Genomic DNA, 17,140 nt, shown 5'->3' on the forward strand with positions numbered 1-17,140 from the left:
GTTAATTATGAACCAAGTTGTTGGAGTTTCTCTAACTGTAACACCTGCACTGCTTGTACCCCCAACAATATGTCTAGCCAAAGAAGTCATGCCATTGAAAGTTCTAATCGAAAAAAGAAGGTGAGGAAGACTCTAGACATGGGTATAAAGTTGAAGATCATTGAGGCCTATGATAACGGAAAGAAAGTCGGCGAAATAGCACGTGAGGAAGGACTGTCGCATTCGACCGTTTCAACAATCATTAAGGATAAGAATAGGATTCTGGAGGCAGTTAAAGGAGCAATTGACATAAAATCGACAATTTTAACAAAGAGGCAGGGCCCAATCCATGAGATGGAGAAGCTGTTGATGGTTTGGATTGAAGACCAAATCCAGAAGAAAGTTCCTATGAGTTTACTGACGATTCAAACAAAAGCCCGCAGCCTTTTTGAAAACCTGAAGAAACAGCAGGGAGAGAACCACTGCGAGTGCTTCACCGCCAGCAAGGGCTGGTTTCATCGCTTCAAACGCAGACTGGGCCTGCATAACGTGCGGATAACCGGAGAGGCAGGAAGTGTCAGCGTTGAAGCTGAGGAAGAGCAGCACAAGAAGTTGTCCAGAAATTTCACAGTCAAAGGATTAGCTGAAGTGTTTTCTAAACTGAATCAGGGCCTTCAGCTGCTTGGAAACATGGACCCAAATGCTGATCACTTTGCTAAAGTCAATAGGCAGATTCGGGAAGCAATGAGATGTTACCGTGACATATATGAGGAAAAAAAGAAAAGGACCGTACAGACAACTCTCACTGATTTTCTGACTAGAAACACCATCCCCATTCCCAGGGCTGATCCAGATGATCCAGAACCTTCCACAAGCGGCATTACTACCACAAAGGACAGAATGCCAGCATTGTCCGACTCTTCTTTGTTGGAGTGAATGTTTATGATGTGTGTGTGTGTGTATACATATACATATAGATGTATGTACTTAAAATATATCTGAATTTATATGTACTTTTTCCAACACTGATAGTCAAATAAAGATCGAATTTGTAAAGATACTGATAATCAGAGGCAATAATAATGGTAATTTTTAAAATAGGAAGTTTCTATCAGAACCAACTTAAAAAGGAGTTGTTGGGAATGTCATAATATACTACAGGGCTACCTGTATATTGCCCACAAATATGAATATTAAAATATATTTAAGATTTTAAGATCAGTTTATAGATGTATTAAAGTAATGTAGTCTTGAATATAATGTAAAATTAAAGCATCTCATTTCAAATGTTTTGTAATTTAGTATTGTGTCAGTGGTGACAAACATTGATGTACTGTGGATAGATGGGTGGACAGGCTGAGTGATTCAGTATGTCTGTGCAGGGCGGAATGTGCCCATGACCACGTATAGGGTTGGCAGGCAGTGTTTCTATAAGTGTGTTTCTATGTTCTATAAGAATTTCCAGGTATATAGTAGAGCTGACAAGGGATAAGATTGTAGTTACTTCTTGGCCACAACCAGCTACCCAGAGGGAGTGAGCAGTTGGACCTGTGGGCTTGGGACCATAGTCGCAGGGGACATCAAGCTCAATTGACATAACGTACTACACAAAAACATTGTTCCACATCCTACTTTGACGAGTAGCGACTGGGCTCTTAAAAACTTGGCAAGCAGCCATCTAGATGCAACAATGAGTCTCTCTTCATCCAGAGTAAAGAATGAAGAAAAACAAAGATGCATGGAAATAAGTTAGTCCAAGGGACTGGTACTTGCAGTCCTCAACCTATATGACGATGAGACAAGAAGAACTAGATGGTGCCTGGCTACCACTGTCAGCTACTTGCTGGGGGATCTCTGTAGGAGATCCTGGATAGAGTTGGAGAACAGTGGGGAACAAAACTCAAAATCATATAAAAAAAAAAAAAAGGACCAAGTTTGCTGGTCTGAAAGAGCCTGGTGAAACCCCTGAGACTGTAGCCCCTAGCTGCCCTTCAGGTCTGAAATGGAACCCACCCCTGTGACATCCAGCCAAGCAAAAGACAGGCCATATGAGCTGAACATTTACATTAGGTAGATACACTCCTTGGAGAGATTAGTCGTGGGAGAATAGAAGGGCTTTGTACACAGGGAGACAGCTCATTGGACAGGAGTACATGAGATGGAAGGACACAGGGAAAAGGTGGCTATTGGGAGGAAGTGGGCGGAGAGCTGTTGCATTATGGGAGATTGCAATCAATGTCATGAGACAAAGTGTATGTGAGCTGCTGTATGGAAAGTAAATTTGCTCTGTAAACTTTCACCCAAATCACAATAAAAGTTAAAAAAAAATTGTTATTTGCTGCGTTTGTGTTAAACATTTTATAAAGTACATGTGAGCTGCAAAATTCAGTCTAATATGGTGCAAACAGATGCTTTGTGAAGCACTCTATCAGACAGTTTGTACCATTTGGTTTGATTGCTCTTTACAAATCTCAAAAATCTTTTTTTTTTTTTTTTTTTTTTGACTGTCCTTGGTAATTGAATATCAAATATGTACAAATGGCTGTTACCTAGATAAATACTGCATGGTAAATAGTACTTTGTCTTGCATTTCAGACATGAACTTTTGAATTCAACACGTGAAGATTTACAGCTTGACAAACCAGCATCAGGAGGTAGGTCTCCAGTGTTTGTAACATTGTGTGTCAGCTCAGAACTTGACTTACATTAATTGTATTTACCCTTCACAAAAAGTCACTCACTAAATGTGTTAGGGTTCTCTAGAGAAGCAAAACCAGGAAAGCTTAAATATATGTATGGAGAAACTTATCCTCAGAAAATGGCTCACACAATTACAGAGGCTGGCAGGTCCCAAGTTCCTAGATCAAACATCAAGCTGAAGGCTTTTCCTGACTCAAAGCTGCAGGGGCTGAGAAGCTCAAGATTGGCAGGCAGTATGATAGCTGTTGACTTCGGTGGATGACGAATCCCAGATCACCGGCAAAATGGTGGATTGTTTTTGGTTCATAGGACAGATGTAGGCAGCACAGCAGGATTCAGATCCACAGAAGGTTCCCAAATTGTCCCAGGATGACCATATATATATTGGAAGCAGGCCATACCCCTAAAGAAACTCCCTTTCAACTGATTGGCTGCTCAGAGCATATTACACCAGTTCTCATCATGGGAACAGCCACACCACAAGTAGTTAAACCACTCAGAATCATGGTCTAGCCAAGTCGACACACAGCTTTAACTATCACAGTCTGACCCTTATCAACTTGGCAGTTGTACACACCTCCTTAACCACATATAATCTCGTAAGTAAGGACAATTCTAAAGTCATACTTGCACCTAACATGGTACACTGAACATGCGTATAGCCAAAAATGCATTAACCCTGTTTCCATTTTATAGTTCATAATTGAGGAATACAGAGGTACTTGATGTACACAGTGAGGAACTCTTGACAGTTCCAGTCCACAGAATTTCTTCATGCCCCTCTCATGTGGAATAATGTCTGTAGTGTACATGCACTGGGTCCTGCCACAGAAGAGATCACACTGCAGACATCTGTGGCAAGAGGAATAAACGGATTAGTCGCATTCTCTAAGTGAATTGCACATACCTCATTTCTCGGTAAATGGAACTGAGAACAAAACAAAATACTTCGGTGGGGGTCCTCAGTGGTTTGTTAGGTGTTTTGAAGGAAGGACAAATTTTTTTTTTTTTTAATTGTGATTGAGTGAAGATTTACAGAGCAAATTCACTTTCCACGCAGCAGTTCACATACACTTTGTCTCAGGACATTGACCACAGTCACAAATGGGGTTTTGTCTCCCTTGTTTTGTTCTGTACTGGAGTGAGCTCCACTGTGTTGTAATGGAAGGACTGCCAGCGTTATCATATCCCTCAGTTCACTAGCACAAAAAATCTGTGCTCCCTCATCTTGAGGACATGGCATTCTGCCACGCCCTGCCCTTCACGGTGACACCATCCCCGTACAGTGTTTCTGCCATCGCCTACCTTTCATGGTGACACTGTCCCCATGCAGGGTTACTTTTGAGTGGTACGTTTTCTTTCTCTTTTTTTTGGTTTGTTCTTAACTATTCTTGTTTGCTGTCAGCATTATAAGGCGCCTTAGTGGTACTGTGGTTGAATGCTCCACTGTTAACTGAAAGGTTGGCAGTTCAAATCCAGCAGTCACTCTGGGAGAAAGATGTGGCAGTCTTCATCAGGGAAGGTTTCATAGCCTTGGGACAGTCTTATCCTGTAGGGTGACTATGAGTTGGAATTGACTCCACAGCAATGGGTTTGCTTTTGGTTTGGTCGGCATTGTGTAACTAGTAAACACATTCTGAGATCTTAGAGATTATTTTAGTTGGAGAGAACTGAAAAACGATACTGCATATTTCATAATTACATATTTAATAAGCTAAGTTCTGAAAGCCATCACACTGAGAAAATTCTGATCTTTATTTCTCTTACAGTAAAGGAAGAATGGTATGCCAGAATCACTAAATTAAGAAAGATGGTGGATCAGCTTTTCTGCAAAAAATTTGGTAAGTCAATTTCCCCTCTCAGCTAACTGTATTACAGAATAATGTTTTTACAATTTTTATTTTATTTTAGGCAAGTAAGTAAATTTAACGTGATTCACTTCCAGTTTTCATTTATTGTGTGTGTTTTTTAATGTGTATTTGTTATGAAAAGTTGATACATAAGTCCGGGGGGGATTAGCTTAATGACTGCCCGGGAAGCTTTGTAGAGTTTTTTAGATACAGTATAGGGTTGTGACCCTTTACCTTTTTGGTAGTGGGTGCCTTTTCTCTTTGAACTTTGTCTTGTTCCTGTGACACTGCAGTAGTGGAGAGCTGCAGCGGCGGGCGGTGGCTGGAGCGTATGGCACTAGGCCTCTGGTTCCTGAAAGGGCAGGAATTGTCTTTGACCCGTCCTGTCACCATGCTCCTCGTGCTTGGCCTCATAAGGTCTGTTTAGCGTCACCCCATCGTGTCTTGTTACTCAGAGTGTCTTCTGTTTTCACTCTACTTCTCAGCAGCATTCAGTAGTTGCATTGTATTATTTTTAAGGAAAATGTTAAGCCTTACTGTCTCTTGAAACATACCTGTCTTGTCTTCTAGATCACCACACTTTCCTGGTTTTCTTCCTGTCTTGTGGGCTGTTGATTTTTCTGTCTCTTGATGGCACCTTCCTTTTGATCTTTAGTTTTGGTGTGCTGCTGTAGCGTTCAGTGCTGGGCGCTCTCTCTCTCTGCCTTCCCACAGGCAACCCCACATTGTTGCACAGCTTAAAGAGACGCTGTCTGTAGATCCTGATGAAGTGAGTTTGGGGTTCTGAAAACTCTCCTTAACACCAGGCTTGTGTCCCCACTCTGAAGCTTTATAGCTGCTCAGATGTGTCCTGAGAGAGTTACTGAGTTCCCTTCACCTCCAGCCCGTTTCTCTCTCGGTCTGCTCAGGGTACCACACTCTCCCCAGCTGTCTAGGGCAGAAACGTGGGGTTACCCTTGAGTTCTTTTTTCCTCCTTTCCCGCATCCGGTCTCGAAACAAGGCCTGCTTCCAGTCCGTCGGAAACACCCTCCAGATCCAGACACGTTTCTTCTTCTGCGCTGTCCGTCCTCTAGTCAGAGCCAGTGCCACAGAGCAGCCACTACTGTCTCTCCACTCTGTTCTTTGTGTTTTTCTTTCAAATTCCACAATCCCTGATGTGGCCAGATAACTGCCACCCCCACCCTGCGTTTCACTGTCAACTCACCCCACTTCCTGTGCTCCAGCCCTTTATTTTTTGAGGTCAGCCCCCCGCCGTGACTGTTACCCCAGGGATGTCCTGTTGCTGAACGTCTCCCTTCTTCATGGGCGTCTCCCCTTTATTCCCCGTGTGCATCTCAAACGGTGCCACATTGGGGAGGCCTTCATCAAGTACCCCATCCAACACAGACCGCCAGACATGCCCTCTCTTTCCCCCGAAAGCATCGATGGTTGTCTGTCGGCCCAGACCTTGTCTGTCCGTTTACTGCGAGAACTGTGCTTCGTGCCTGAGCAGATGCTCAGCAGATGTTTGTTGAATGAATCAGTGTCATGCAGTGATCTTGTGAGCCACTGGAAGGCTCCGTGTCTTTCAGTCCTGCAGTGTTCACTGCACCTCGTTGGATCATGGTCCTGAGGACTGCACGGGAGTCAAGCAGTGCCACAGGCAGGCCATGCTATGCGTGGCTGTGTCCACAGGGACCATGGTTCTGCAGCTACACTTTCTGAAACAAACTGTGTGACTGTTACCACACAGAAGACAAGTCACGTGGAGGCAGTCTTTATCTAACTGTGGCTTCCAGCAGGGATGCATGGCACTGGGTCTTCTAGACCCAATAAACCATTTTCTAGGTGCATCTCAAGTAGCAGCTACAAACCTGTGTATTATTTGCAGAAGCCATGTGTTTATTCTCTACTAATTATGTTATTAAACTCCCTACAAACGTAACAGCGGGGAAAGTGAGGATTTTACATTTTGCCTTCTCACCACTGTCCCTGGCTATGTAGTATAAATGAGGACCCTAACTTCTGGTCACAAGTCACTGGATGTGCCAAGGAGGCCAGCTTTTTGACATGGGGGAAGGAGAGGGCTGTTCACGAGTTGGTCTGTTCACTTTGAAGGTGGCCACTGGCAAACATTTTGGCATTGGAGTTAAGAAAATAGATGCGAGTTTACCAGTTATTATCCTGTGAACAATAAGCACGACTCTTTACTAGATGAGAATTTTGTTTTTAATATCTGTTTTCCCTATAATTGATTTCCTTTTAAAACCTTATTGTGGTGAAATATATAACAAATAGTTTGCCCTCTGTAATGTATGATAGTCACCACATGCTACCACCACCATGATCCATCGCCCGGTTTTCTGTCCCCTCAGTGAAAACTCTGGTCCCTTTGGCAGTAGCTACCACTCCCTCCACTGCCGGTGACACAGTGCTTGCCCCTCGTCATGTCTGAAATCATTTGAGTGACCACCACATTAATTCTGGTCCACATCTCTCTTGTTGGAAGATCTGGGTTACTGATGGCGTTTCATCACTTGTTATGGGTTTGTTGAGATTTCCTTTGTTCGTTTGTTGTTGCGAAGATACACCACGGAACATAAACTATTCCAGGGATCTCTACAAGGGTAGTTCAGTGACACGAATTGGCTTCTTTAAGTTGTGTGAGAAGCTCAACCCTGTGTTAGTGCTCATGGTTTTAGGGAGATTGAGCGTTGCAGCTACCTTAGTGAGTGAGAACCCAGCAGAACTGCTGCTTCATTTAAGGGCAGTGGCCAGGGAAAGGGGAACGTGGATCCTCAGTAGCTGTCCACCACTGCAGCTGCTGAGGACACATTTCCTGCTGCCCACGGCATGGTCGCTCAGTCATCGAGCGGCTGTTTTTGACACTTGTGTGTCTGGTGCTGAGGACCCAGCAGGACTGACAGTATCTTTGCCCCGTAGAGCGTCCATCCGTCGGGAGTACGTAGTAAAGGAGCACATTGATATCAGAGGAGGAGGAAGGTGTTCAGGGCTCTGGGTGACGTTGAGTAGACCACAGGACAGCAGGGGAGGACTTGGGCACAGTGCACTGTGTCTCTGTTGTAGTCACACACACCCTGTTTTTTACCTTCTGTTTTTTTCTCTCAACTCCAATAACTGATTTCTCAGTATTTCATAGAAGTTAGTTTTAATGACATTTCAGGAGCTCTGGTAGCATAGTGCCTAAGGCACTTGACTGCTAACCAGAAGGGTGAAGGTTCAAACCCACCAGCCACCCCTCAGAAGGAAGGTTGGGCAGTCTCCTTCCATAGTGATATTGCCTTGGAACCCAAGAAGGAGTCGCTAAGAGTCGGGTCTGACTTGACGGCACATAACAACAACAACAACATACACCTTTTTTGTTCTGTTTAACAGAATCAAAACCTCTAACCCGCTATTGTTATTTTTTATGGGTGTATTTATTTTAGCATCTGTGACTTGTAGATTGTGGTTGTTTTTTTCAAGAACACAGTTCCTGCTTATACCAAAGAGTCCCTGTACTTGAGCCATTGGGCTTTGCTGCCTAGTGGTTGAAGGAAGAAATTAAAATTTTAATTAAAATTAAAAGACATTAAAAATTAATTTGAGAGGAATGTCTAAGAATCAAAAAATGCAAATTAATATGTCAGTGAGTCACTTTTTTTTTTCCCCACAAGTCAGCTGGTGTGAAATATTTAAACATGCCACATAGCGAGCAAGAGGGACAGTCCTGTGTAGCTGCTGGTGATGGTGTGAGTTGTCTGATCTTTACCAGAGTGCTTTTCAGAGCAGAAATTAGGCTTTTAATTTTTACATTTCAAATTTTTTCTCACACCAAAATGTAGAGAGTACTACAGTGAACCCCCATAGACCCGTTAGGAACTTTTTCTGTATTTCTTTCACCCGTCCCTTTTCTTCTCTTGCTTTTCCTCCTTTTCAGGAATATTACAAAGCCAATCCCTGACATCACATCACTTGAACCTCTCAGGGTGCCTTCCTGAACAGTGTGGACATTTTCTGAAAACTACCCCCTCGTCTTCTTCACACCCAACAATGTTTACACTCTTTCTTGATAAGAGTTAATGTCGTTTATCTGAAAAATGTCTTTAAAGTTGATGGTTTGAATCTGAATCCAAATGAGATTCATGCGTTGAATTGTATCTCTTAATGTAAAGCAGACTCTATTTACAGGTTTCATGTCTCATTTCCACTAGTTTTTTTTTTTTTTTTGGAGAAAGTGACTTCCTTTTAAAATGGCATGTTCTTGATGGTTTTAGGGATGAGAGCAAATATTATTAATCTCATGGTTGTGGTACAGATGACAGAATAGCCTGAAACCAGCTGGTGAACAGTAGCCAACTAGAAAGGAATATGATAGATAGGCGAGAAGTTAGCGTTTCGGCCGCGTTGTTTACCGTCTGTCACAGTTTTCTTACCCTCTTTTCTTCCCCACGCTGATGAAAGTGTTTAAATCTCTTAACATCTTAGGCCTGCTGGTAATGCCTCAGAAGCAGGGATCCCAGGCAGGAGTCCACCAAGAACTAGCTCTCGATCACAGCTTATTTATCCTCGGATCTGCTCGCCTTCACACAAGCTCCTCAGCTGTTACTGGGTTGGGTCCATTCCAGTGGGGAGTATATTGATCTCAAGGCTTCCCTTGCCTCTTCTGTAGTTTTTTACGTTGAGGCACACTTTGCTTTGGACTATTCTGTAATGTGATTTGCACAGAGACCTGCTCTGACACATTGCCTTGCCTTTGTTCAGCTGAAGCCTTGGGGAGCACCGAAGCCAAGGCTGTGCCTTACCAGAAGTTTGAGGCGCATCCCAATGACCTCTACGTGGAGGGACTGCCAGAGAACATTCCCTTTAGAAGTCCTTCGTGGTATGGGATCCCACGGCTGGAAAAAATCATCCAAGTGGGCAATCGAATTAAATTTGTCATTAAAAGGTAGGATTTTAATCTGCAGAAACAAACGTAATGCGTTTCCTGAGGGAAGGTGGCACTGTGTTCCCTTTCAGCAGACTGTGCTCTCCCCATGGAAATGAGGGTCCTGTAGAGATGAATTTACTGAGCAAGTACGTCCTTAGTTCCGGGCACCAACACCAAACCAGGCCAGGTGCCATCACATCAGTTCTGACCCCTGGCCTTCCTTGTAAGGCACCTGTGTGTGAGCTCAGACTGCCAACCTATCCGCTGGACAATTTCACCTTCAACAGACGCTGTGTCATTGGGAGGTTTCTTACCGAGATAAATGCTGTGAAGTGTTAGCACTTGGGGGAAGGGGACATGGTCGCGAGGACAGTTGGGTCACTGTTCATACAGAGTGGGACAAAGGTGTTTTCCATAAAGGAAATCATCTGAGGGAGTCAGGATGGTGTCAGATATGCTTGAATGTTCACTGCACCATTCTTTGTGCATTGAGAGTTGCTCTGGGACTTGGCATGGCTGTCAGTAAGATCTAGAGTGAGGATGGCCACGTGGGGGAAGACCTCATGTGCTTCGAAAGCACTGGTGGTCAGTAAAGGACTTTGAAAGACTTCTCTCAAAACAAACAAAAAAAAAACAGCTTTGCATTCTAGAAAGTGTCTTCTGGCTTGAGTTTGACAGACAGCAGAATGAGTCATTTGGAGACGGAGTGGGAGTCGAGGGCCAGTCCTAAAGCCCAGCAGCAGCAGATACGTTGAAGGGTGGGGTCTGTGGTGGTCCTTTCCTTACTGGACACTGTGCATTCCTCTGTGTTTATTGGGACTAAGGAAGAGAAAGGGATGTCTGGGCACCGTCCATATTCCTGGCTGGGATGGTACAGTTAGGGTATAGTTCATCTGAAATGTAGAAGCAAGAGGAGGAGGCGGTTTGGGGACAGGGAAAAAAAAAGTGTTTGATTTTTCACAGTTGAGCTTAAAATGCCTTTGGGGACATCCAGGTGGAAATACCCCACAGTTGCATACATGAAGTTGTAAAAATCGTGTGATACAATCCTTGCTGTTTTCAAAGTACATTATGGTCACCAGGATGATTTTTCCCTGCAAAGGAAGACAGAATGAGCCGTGGGGAATGACTGGCAGTGCGCAGCTCCATGGGGAGCATTCAGGCTATGTTACTAATCCCAACCCTGCTTTCACAGACCAGAACTTCTGACTCACAGCACAACTGAAGTTACTCAGCCAAGAACCAATACTCCAGGTAGGTGCTTGTGGAATGCTGTTAAAGACTAGCCCGGATCAGACGTTTGCAAGTTGTTTTATGGTGTGGCCTTTCTTCTTTTTTTTTTTTTTTTTTTTAATCTTTTAAAGCTGTGGACCACATCCCTCTTCTTCCTTCCACTCCCCAAATTAAAAAAAAAAAAACCTTTCGTGGATGCCAGTATAGGCCCTCCTTGATTTATCAGTGAGTGCAGCTTTGGGAAAACTCAGCTTTTCCTGTAGGACCCCTTGGCCCCTCGGAGTGTGCGCACCACAGAGGGGAGCCTGTTGTGTCATTTTGGATTTTCTAGGAGTCACGTTACAAAAAGGTGAAAAGACACTTAATGGATTTACCCCAATATATGAAATTCACCCAATATATGAACAGTATTATTTCGGTCTGTAATCAATAAGAATATTCATGACGTATTTTACATTCTTTATTTCAGACATTTACACTGTTTATGTTAAAATCTGTGGGGGTGTGTGGCACTTAGAGCATGTCACAGTTTCAACTGTGAACTACCCCTGTGTCAGGTGGTGATGGCATAGTGGCTACCAACTGCCATTTTGGAGCCTGCCAGTTTGGACCACGTTGCTGTTGTTGTGTGCTGTCGAGTCGGACCCGACTCGTAGTGACCCCTCCTTGGGTTTCTGAGGCAGTATCACTACGGAAGTAGATTGCCCAACCTTCCTTCCGAGGAGTGGCCGGTGGGTTTGAACCGCCAGCCTTCTGGTTAGCAGTCAAGTGCCTTAGGCACTATGCTACCAGGGCTCCCTTTGCTTATATGATCCCTGTTCCTAAAATGAAAAATACTGCAATGCCTACATTGACATCACAGCCAAGTTGTATGAACGGTTTCATTTACTTGATTTGAGCTAGAAGTGTGCCTCTCTTTTTTCCTATCTTCTTGTTGGCTAGCCATTGCGTAATGGCAGAGGGACTGTCACTTGCCGATCCACTCCACCCTGAGGAACCTGTCGCCCTGTACTCTCAAGGTTGATGTTGCCATGAAATGAGTGTTGGGAAGAGACTCTGAGCTTCTGTTTTACATTGGGTGTTTTTGAATTCATGCACTTAAGCATTCTTGTGAATACTGAGGTCATCTAGTGTGCAAGATGGGCTGTCGGTGTGTACTAGAATGCTGATCCTTCAGCCGTTGGGGGGCCCTGCGGTTATGGGTGAAGGTCATCCAGTATGCCCCATGGATTGTATAACGTGAGCGTGTGCCACGGCGTGCAGAGTGGTTGAGAAGTTGTATCCTAGTAGTACTGTGAGCTGTGCCCAGAGTCCTGCAGAGCAGGTTAAATCAGCACCAGGCTCTACCCAGGAACTCCTTCAGCATTGCTTGAGGAAAAAGGCCCTGAGGGTTAGGGCTGGGCTGAAGGGCTGAGAGCTGGTGGACTTTGCTTAGGGAAGTAATGGAGAAAGACGGACATACCTGAAGGTAGCTCTTTACTGTGGATTGGTCTGAGCATGATGAAAGTCTGTCCGTGTCTTCATTTCTCGAGACAGACCCGAGATTCAAGGTTGCACATGATGTAATTGCTGCTTTCCCGGTAGCCCTGGTAGTGACTGCAAACTGAGGAAGCCAGTCGTAGATCAATGTGCAGGCACCGTGGAGGTCGCTCCAAGGATTGGGTAACCGTTTCAGTAGGACTTGCTCTTGTATTGCTGAGCAGTACTGTGTCATCAAATATAATTTAAAGGCCTGGATCAGAGGGAGTCTTCCAGTCATTAACAGTACTTAAACTTCTACCATTCACACAAAACCTTGGAAAGAATTAAGAGTTGTAATTCTTTCCAGGAAAACATGTCTTGGCTGCCAGTAGACCACGCTTTCGATAATGAAGTCATAGACTACATGGCAGTAGAATTTTGAAAGTAACAGATGTTTTCTGCAGGTGCCCTTTGCCTTTAATCTAATAAAATAGAGAAGTCACACGTGAGAAAGTTGTGCTGGCCAGGCCATTCAGCATTGGGGCAGGAGCGGGGGCGTGTTGTTTGGCAGTTCAGCGCCGGGGAAGAGTGGGGCGTGTTGCTTGGCTTTAGTTAGGAGCACTGGGAGGATCTCCCAGTGTTGGTGGACAAAGGCAGGATGAGGAAGCAGATAGGAGACTGAAAGACACTTGATGAGAATTGGTGATTCACATTTGGATGGTACTGGAGTCCCTTCTTCAGCAGAATGACTGAGCTTCTGAAATCAGAGGGAAAAGGCAGTTTATGCTAAACCTTTGAGGTGCTGGGTGAGTTTTGCTTCTGGTTTTTTGTTTTGTTTTTTAAGTTTTAAAAAAATGATAATAAAGATCTTCTGAAGCCCCAGTCTTTAGCAGTATTTTCAGAGCTGCTCCCACGTTTGCAGTGCCTTTGTCGGCAAACACGGATGACTTCCACACTTTGGTGATTCTTCCACACACTGCCTTTTTCCTCTTACTCTCTGTCCCTCCTTTCCTCATCCAGCACCTCCAGTCATCCTCCACTGTTTCCGTATCTGCCTCCGTCCTCTGTCCACACCACCACCCAACAAGCCCTAAATACCTGTCCAAGTGACACTGCACACCTCTTCCAGTAGCTCACCTGCTTTGCTTTGTTTGTGTATGTTGCTACATTTAAAAGATTGTCTTACAGATGAGGGGTAGGAACCTAAACCAGACTGTGGATGTGGGCAGGGTTGAGTGACAGGTCGCTGACCTGTTTGCCGTTTAGTTCTCATGGTGCCTAAGGCATTTGCCTACTAACCAGAAGGCTGGCGATTCAAACCCACCAGCCACTCCTCGGATGGAAGATTGGAAACCCAAGGAGTGGGTGTTCGCTATGAGTCGGGTCCCACTCAACAGCAGTGAGTTTGGTGTTTTGGTTTGGTTCTCATGGGAAAACCTGCTGTGGTGAATGAGATTTTTCTGGGTGTGTTTCTAGGCACCCATCTGTTAAATAAAGCAGGGAGAGAGCAAGCACAAGTGAAGGGCTCTCGTTGGACCTGGTGTAGGCGTCCACATGGCGGCTCCCTCCACACCTGCCGGGGCTCCCTGGTTTATCTCCAAGGAGCACTCGAAAACCACTGGTTTAGCGCACTCGGGCACGTTAACGTGTTTTTCTTTATTCACCATGTGAACTTACACTTGAATTCGTTCTCCTTGCTGTTGTCGACTAGTGCAGGAAACGACTCTTGCCTTTAAGACCCAAAGTTTTTGTTAGTAAACAAAATTCACATAAGCGCATCCCTGGCCATAAGGGCACGTACTTCCTGGTCCTTCGGCACAGTCTGATTGTGTGTCAGCACCAGTAAGACCTTTGATGATTTCTCTGTGTGTTGTTGTTGTTGTTCTGCTTTTCAGTCAAAGAAGATTGGAATGTGAGAATTACTAAGCTGCGAAAGCAAGTGGAGGAGATTTTTAATTTGAAATTTGGTGAGTAAAATACAGTGGTTATGGTTTAATTTTATAACATAACTGAAAGGCCATGTTATGTCCTGAATGACTTCTGCAAGTTCAGGATCTAAAAAAGGAAGGTCCCAGGAAGTAGATTTTAGTGCTGTTTGTACAACTAAACTCACCAGTTAAACTGAGCAAGTTACCCTCTTTCTCCTGGATCCCGTTGTGTCGTGTGTCGGAATGGGAGTGGAAGGGAGGGTTGGGGTAGGTCTCCGCCCCACTGTCTATGCTGCTAATCTGGCTAACACCTGTACGGCACATGGGTTTCATCATTTGTTTCAACTTAGATTGTTGACAGTGGTTTCCGGGAGCGCTGTCTTGAGAAGGATTCTGAGGAGGCTCAGCAAGAGTGTTTCATTTGATTGGGTGTATCTGTCATGGAAAAGGAAGTAAGGAGTGGGGAGCGATAGCAGTGTTCCCGGGGCATTCCCGTCGTCTGTAATACCTGGTGCTGGCATTCTGTGCCCCAGATCAGAAAGCCTAAATACCCTCTCTGCCTCTGGTCTCTAACCGAATGAGTTCGGCTTAGCTGCCTTGCACACAGCTGATACCTATCTTGACACCGAAAACTTGCATCTAGATGACAGCATACAGGCTGGGTAGCTGCCATTTGGTCGTGAAATGGCTTTAGTTCATTTCTGCCCAGAGCACAGAGGTAATTTTGACTAATAACGTAACCATCTTTCTGATTTGAAGTGTTAAAATGTTCTTCTTAAAAGTACTTATTTTTTAGGCTTGTTCTCCCATGTTGCATAATACACTAAGCCACGTGCCTTCGATCTTCAGTAGGTATTGCCAGCTGGTAGGGAGCCTGTCACGTGTTTGAGAATGTGGACGTAAACTCAGGAACGTGTGCGCACACGGTCACCTCCACAGGTTACATTCTCTTGCACTTTCAGCTCAAGCCCTTGGGCTCTCTGAGGCAGTGAAAGTTCCATATCCTGTGTTTGAGTCAAATCCTGAGTTCCTGTATGTGGAAGGCTTGCCAGAAGGAATTCCCTTTCGAAGCCCTACCTGGTTTGGAATTCCACGACTTGAAAGGATTGTCCGTGGGAGTAATAAAATCAAGTTTGTTGTTAAAAAGTAAGTTCTGTTTGCCCATGTGGCATTTCTAGAATTCAAAAGATAAAATCCTGTTTCTATTTGATTTTTTTTTTCCTAGCTAGAGGGAACAGGATGGCTTTGAGTTCGTGAAGGAAAACAGCTCTGAACTGCAGGCTGAGCTTTGGCCCTGCAAGGGCTCACCTGTGCGTGAGTTCCTCTTCAGTACAAGGGGCGTAGAACACTTAGCTGCCCCCAAAGGGCTCGTTTGGTTCCTGGGTCCCGGTGCCTTAGACACCTGCACGGACTTGGTTCCTGGGTCCCAGTGCCTTAGATGCCTGCGTGGACTTGGTTCCTGGGTCCTGGTGTCTTAGACGCCTGCACGGATTCGATTCCTGGGTCCCGGTGTCTTAGACGCCTGCACGGAGGCGAGGATGTAGGTCTTCCTCTGCTCTCACTCCTGGCCGACCCTGTGACCCCGAATTTCTTGTTTATGGTTTTCTAGCATCTCACTGGTTCAGAAAGCTAACGGACTATTAGTGATTTTAACAAAAGTCGTTTACTCTTTATGGGATCACTTAGCAGATGGTAGACGTCAGGGCTGTGGTCCCATGGTGGTAGACACGGGGTTGCGTTCCAGGATGTCGCAGTGAGTGCTGCTACAGGAAACGCTGGTCGTGGTAGGACTTTTACTAGCTGTGAAGAAGAACGTGTCTTGACCTCTGTCACTTCCTTGGTTTTTCTCTCTAGACCTGAACTAGTTATTTCCTACCTGCCTCCTGGAATGGCGAGTAAAATCAACACTAAAGGTAAGAGGCATATGAACTCCTTCTTAGATTCCACCACTTGTCAAAGCCACATTGATCCCCTTTGCTTAATTCATACTTCTTTGCTGGCCAATATCCTTATGAGACGTTGTTTGTCTCTGCTGTCTTAGGTATTTTATTTAATGGGTAGGATTGTGTGCGTGTGTGTGTGTGTGCGTGTGTGTGTGCTTTTCTTTTTTCACATTTCATTGAAAATGTCATGTCTGCACTCCTCCTTCATTCGTGTTTCCACAGCTTTTTGGGGACTCACGTGGAGGATTACACTACCAGTTTAATTCTAATTCTTCAGGTTTCTTTGAAAAGAGCCAAACTGTATGACTTTTAATACTCTGCTTTATAAGCATCCTCTTCTGAGTTTGCAACACCCCGAGGTAATCTTGTGCTTTCTTTACAGCGCTCCAGTCCCCAAAAAGACCGCGAAGCCCCGGCAGTAATTCTAAAGTCCCTGAGATCGAGGTCACTGTGGAAGGTGAGGCCTTGGGGCTGCATCTGCGTCGATGCCTCAGCTCCTAGCTGCTGCTTCCTTGTGGATGTAAACACAGGCACAGGCGCTTTGACAGAGCTGGGTTTGATACCATTATCTGTGGTGAAGCGAAATTCCCAAATGTTTCTAACTAGAATTGTCCCTGTCAGCGGCATGTCTGTATCCTGGAGCACACCTCCTGCTAGTGCCTGATAGATCACTTCCGTCCATTTGCCCTCATCTGTCCGTTTATCTCTGAAGGCTCATTGTAGACCTAGCTCCAGTTTGTACCCAGCAGGACAGCCCTGCCTTTTCACTCTGCCATTCAGTCCATGTACCAGCAGCACCAGCGTGTGGTTGGGTGTAAGTCGACCGTCCTACCATTTGTTTTCTTTTGTTGTCTCTTTTTTGTTACTTTTTTGCCCCTTATCTCCCCTGCCATGTTTCTTTTTTTTTTTATTATTGTGATTTAGGTGAAAATTTACAGAGAAAATTCACTTTCCGTACAGCAGTTTACATACGCTTTGTCTCATGATATTGAGCACAATTTCCCACAATGCAACAGATCCCCTCCCACTTCTTCCTGATAATTACCTCTTCCCTATGTCCATCCCTCCATGCACTCCTGCCCCCTGAGCTGTCTCCCTGTGCATAAGCAGCCCTTCTTTCTCCCATGATTGTTCTC

The 17,140-nt window shown here is 44.8% G+C and overlaps 1 protein-coding gene across 1 annotated transcript in view; it reads left to right on the forward strand.

Annotated features, from left to right (window-relative positions):
- The window catches only part of GTF2I (general transcription factor IIi), a 108,454-nt gene that overhangs the window by 71,183 nt on the left and 20,131 nt on the right, over positions 1 to 17,140 (forward strand). Inside the window, exons 15-22 of the mRNA XM_042780966.1 lie at positions 2,575 to 2,633; positions 4,449 to 4,520; positions 9,274 to 9,457; positions 10,635 to 10,693; positions 14,029 to 14,100; positions 15,024 to 15,207; positions 15,916 to 15,974; positions 16,387 to 16,461. Coding sequence (XP_042636900.1) covers positions 2,575 to 2,633; positions 4,449 to 4,520; positions 9,274 to 9,457; positions 10,635 to 10,693; positions 14,029 to 14,100; positions 15,024 to 15,207; positions 15,916 to 15,974; positions 16,387 to 16,461 — 764 coding nt within the window. The remainder of the gene's footprint in view (positions 1 to 2,574; positions 2,634 to 4,448; positions 4,521 to 9,273; positions 9,458 to 10,634; positions 10,694 to 14,028; positions 14,101 to 15,023; positions 15,208 to 15,915; positions 15,975 to 16,386; positions 16,462 to 17,140) is intronic.

The sequence above is a fragment of the Orycteropus afer genome, unplaced genomic scaffold (genome assembly GCF_000298275.1).
Source record: "Orycteropus afer afer isolate SDZICR_OR568_19922 unplaced genomic scaffold, OryAfe1.0 scaffold00006, whole genome shotgun sequence".
Classification (NCBI taxonomy): Eukaryota; Metazoa; Chordata; class Mammalia; order Tubulidentata; family Orycteropodidae; genus Orycteropus; species Orycteropus afer.